Source organism: Trypanosoma equiperdum (assembly GCF_001457755.1).
Source record: "Trypanosoma equiperdum strain OVI genome assembly, contig: ctg_1039, whole genome shotgun sequence".
Taxonomy (NCBI): Eukaryota; Euglenozoa; class Kinetoplastea; order Trypanosomatida; family Trypanosomatidae; genus Trypanosoma; species Trypanosoma equiperdum.
In genome coordinates, this window is record NW_027122993.1 from 150 (window position 1) to 4,101 (window position 3,952).

At 48.5% G+C, this 3,952-nt stretch overlaps 2 protein-coding genes across 2 annotated transcripts; both read right to left on the reverse strand.

The window, feature by feature from the left end:
- Nucleotides 1-35: 35 nt before the first annotated feature.
- On the reverse strand, nucleotides 36-2,681 carry TEOVI_000637600 (uncharacterized protein; the record flags this gene model as incomplete). The annotated part of the gene is made up of 1 exon (XM_067219987.1): nucleotides 36-2,681. One exon carries the CDS (start codon nucleotides 2,679-2,681, stop codon nucleotides 36-38), a length of 2,646 nt encoding a protein of 881 aa, XP_067076088.1.
- Nucleotides 2,682-3,085: 404 nt separating this feature from the next.
- On the reverse strand, nucleotides 3,086-3,652 carry TEOVI_000637700 (KREPA3; the record flags this gene model as incomplete). Its single annotated transcript, XM_067219988.1, has 1 exon — nucleotides 3,086-3,652. The coding sequence occupies one exon, from the start codon at nucleotides 3,650-3,652 to the stop codon at nucleotides 3,086-3,088; it is 567 nt and encodes a 188-aa protein (XP_067076089.1).
- Between the last annotated feature and the right edge of the window lie 300 nt (nucleotides 3,653-3,952).

The following is a 3,952-nucleotide window of genomic DNA, read 5'->3' on the forward strand; positions in this document are numbered from 1 at the left end:
ATAATCTATAAGAATCCCCACGTATGTGAGTGTTCTCAAAACTGTGTGCCAACCCCCACACGCTGCTTTTCATTGAGTGTGAGGAACGATGACACAATAACTGTTACCACACTATTTAACTCTTCCAAAATACCAACTGCAACGGCGCCCAAACTATTTCCTCTACTGCTCGTACCGCCGCTGGCATTAAAAGAAACCGGCCTCCCCCCTTGTGTTATGCCATCCCTTGTGTTCTTACTGGCAAGCGCTGTAACTACTTGAAGTCCTTTAGCCACACGTTTTGAAAGGAGTGCCAACTGTTTAACAAGACTACTTCGTGTTTGTAGAATAAATTCAAACGTATTGCGTACTTGTTTTAGGTAGGCTTCGTCGTTAGCGGAAGGATTCGTTTGCCCAGTGAGAATGTTTATGTCGCCGAACAGTTGGAGATTTTTGAGCACACCGAAGAGTGGATCCTCAACAGAAGGTTTGTTTTCTGAAGAATTTCTCGTAGTTGCATCCACAATGGAACCAACAACGGTGTTAAGGGCATTTCCAGGGGTTTCATCCATTTGCTTCGCTGTAATGGTGCCACTTGGTGTGGGGTGGAAATCACCAGTCTCAACACCACTGGCGGCATTCATAAAGTTCACAGATGACAGGAGAATAGGCAAGGTTTTCTTCAGGAAGGAGAAATTTTCGGCAGTTTCACCCTCATCTCGCGCAAGCAGCATAAGTTTGTCATATATAGGATCATTTGTTGATCCTGCCAACGGGTGCTGCAGGTACGCGAGTAACTGCTCATACACATCCGGATCGCAATCACGCAGGGACTGCAAGTAACGTGAAAGAGGCCCATTGCGCTCAAGAAGTGCAGACTTGGTGCCTTCATCATCGCTAATGTAGAACTTGTCGGGATTGTTCAACATTGTCGCGTTTAAAAGGGCAATCAAATGAGGATCAACAACTTTGTCTGCTAGCTTGCGACGGAAGCCATTTAGCAGTACTGCCATATCTCGTTCTTCCTCTTCTTTGCGTCGAAGTGTGTACTCCATGGAACTCAGTAGTGTCCCTAACAGCTCATTCTTCTTTCGTAGTTCTTCCAGTTCGTTGCTTAATGCGACACCACCGTCACGGGACGAACAAAACTTATAAGCGTCCGTGACGCCTTTAGTTTGCAATCCCTGTGCTGTCGCTCTGTGTAAGCGATCATATTCCCCGCGGACATGCTCTAATTCCAACGATTTGTCCCTCAGTTGCCTCTCCAAGTGCAATTTCTCTGTGTTCCTGGCCGCCAACTGTTGTTCCACATCTGCCTTCTCTTTAATCTTCTCAGAGACGTCCGCACGCGCTTTTGAGGCTTCCGTTGCCGCGTTGTTCAGGTCATTTCGGGTCATGTTAAACTGTCTTTCAGCGCCATCGGCACGGGCGTTCGCGTCGGCCAATTCCTTGTTGAGTCGTTTCACTTCGCTCTCCAGCTCCTTTATGCGAGTGCTTGATGACACGATTTCAACCTCCTTTTCTTTTTCTAAATCATCTACACTTACTAGCCTTAAACGCAACTCCTGCGCTTCGTTACGCGCGGCTTGAAGCTCTTCTTGTAACTTTGTAACGGTCACTCCAGCGGCAGCCACGCGGGTTGCGAGTTTGCTGTTTTCAAAACTCAGTAAACATTTGGCATCCTCCACAATTTTTTCTTGTTCATGCGGACCCATCGCCGGTGTCGACTGCGATGGCACGTAGTAACCAGCAACATCCCATATGTGAGCCACACTATCATTTCCAATCGTCCATGCGCGGACTGTTTCCGCAACATAAACCCGCGCCGCCCCGTAGATAAAGGCGTCGTGGGCGCCATTCACGCGGATTAGCACTTCGTATGTATGAGCATTAACTACGGCAACCACTCTGCAGTGTGTTGTTACCAGCACTTTCCCAGTGATTGCCTGCAACGACGTGACAGCTTCCTTTCCAATCAATACCCGGCTCTTCAGAGTAAACAATACAGGTTCCAATGACCTCCTTTCCTCGGATTCCGCATCCAATGAATACACACTAATGCAACCACTCCTACGTCCCACCCAAAGGGTTGAGGTTGTAGGTTCGACGAGGAGGCGTGTAACGTCAGAGTTGTCCTTCAAGTGTTCGACCACCATCTCGCCACTATAAGGATCCCACACTCGAAGCGACCCATCGCCATGTCCGCTAATAATCAAACCAGCAAAAACTGTCACATCTGCAGCAGGGCTTGAGGAGGTGTAAGCCATCATCTGAGCTTTACTACTTGGATTCCATTGGACTATTCTACCTGTTTCAGAGGCACCGATGACCGAGTGCCCATCAAAGATTAATGCTGTTATGGGCGCTGCAGTGCCTGTACCCATAATTGCAATTTGACGTTTCCACCGTCTCCTGGTGGCCTCAAATATGTGAACGACACCTTCAGAACTTCCTGCCCACAATTCATGGTTTACCAATACCATACACTTGAAGTGCACGCGATTGTTACCTTCGGCAACGGCAATGCGCTCCAACAGTTGGCCGTCTTGTGCATTGTGCACAGCGACACCACCTTTCAGTTCGGCCACCCAAACAACTTTACCGACAACACAACAGCAACGAGCATTGCATTCGAACGTCCCTACGGGTGCAAGAGGGAACGTTGCCGTGGAATCACCTCCACCAGCCTTTTTGGGACCCATCGCTATTTGATTGCACGCCTTTAGAACCCTCCACCGACCCTCGGTTTAAACAACTTTTTTACCGTCGCCGTAACGCTCTTCCCTTTCTCACTTGGTCACTTATGAACACACGAAAATAAAAAGCGATGTGGTTCAAGGGAGGAGACTAGTACATACGACAGTGTGTTGCAAAGAAACATGATACGACGATGCCCAAGGGCAGAACAACAACAAGAAAGGCAAATAAACAACAGTGCAGCGTGATGGCGTGTAAGTTCACACTCTTCAAACTGTAGAGTTCTGTCCTCAGTTTTCTGACCCCATTGTTAAGTGACCGGTTTTGTCAAATCTTTCACGGCCTCCTTTTAGAAGTTAATGGTTCATATAGTGCTTAAGAACTGCAAAGATTAACACCATGTTGCTTCTCACACCTTCAACACTGACCCACAGCCCGGGTGTACTTGTATGACAGGATAGTGGTAATACTTTCGCATGGAACCATCATATTGAGGCACCATGCGCAGTCTGCCAGTGACGAGGAACCACTCACCGTCACGGAGTTGCTCTTTCACCCTCGAACTATAATCGCTATCAAACACACGAACTGTATGAAAGTCCTTATCCGGGTCCCCAGGAGAGGGTCCCTCGAAGTCTGTGATGAGTGTAAACTGGAGAACTTTGTCTTCAAATACAAACCCTTCCTGAATGTTTTGCACCACGCCCAACATAACACAATGATTGACACAACGCCAATGTGCAGCCACTTCACCCTCCTCAGGTGCGTTCGGCGCGACATCAAGATGATATTGCGGGGCTTGCGGGAGTATTGTTTCTTGACTGTGAACATATTGTGTTCCCATGGCTGATCTGCCAGTTTCCTCCTCAGTATGGGAAAAACCCACACTTCCAACACCTGCTGTAGTGGCGCCACCCTGCAGCACTGGTTGAGCACTGGCGCCGCCAGAACTTGAAGATGATGTCGGCATCTCCATGTTGTGCTTCGCCTGGTAATGGTGTTGAAGGGCGGCTTCCAACCGAAATGTTTTCTGACAAATCGTACAGACAAATGTTTTTTTGTCCGTGTTCTCGTCGGAAAGGGCATTTCCAGAAGCAGAATTAGCAGCAGTGGTAGTAGTATTAACGACATGAGAGGCAGCACCCAGTGGAGTTCCAACGAGCCCTATGCCACCCACGGGTGAAAACGGTATTCCGGGAAAGCTTGAATGCGTTGGTGAGGTTGATGCGGCCTCCGTACCGGACGTCGAAGATGACGGTGGCGGTGATGTTGGTTG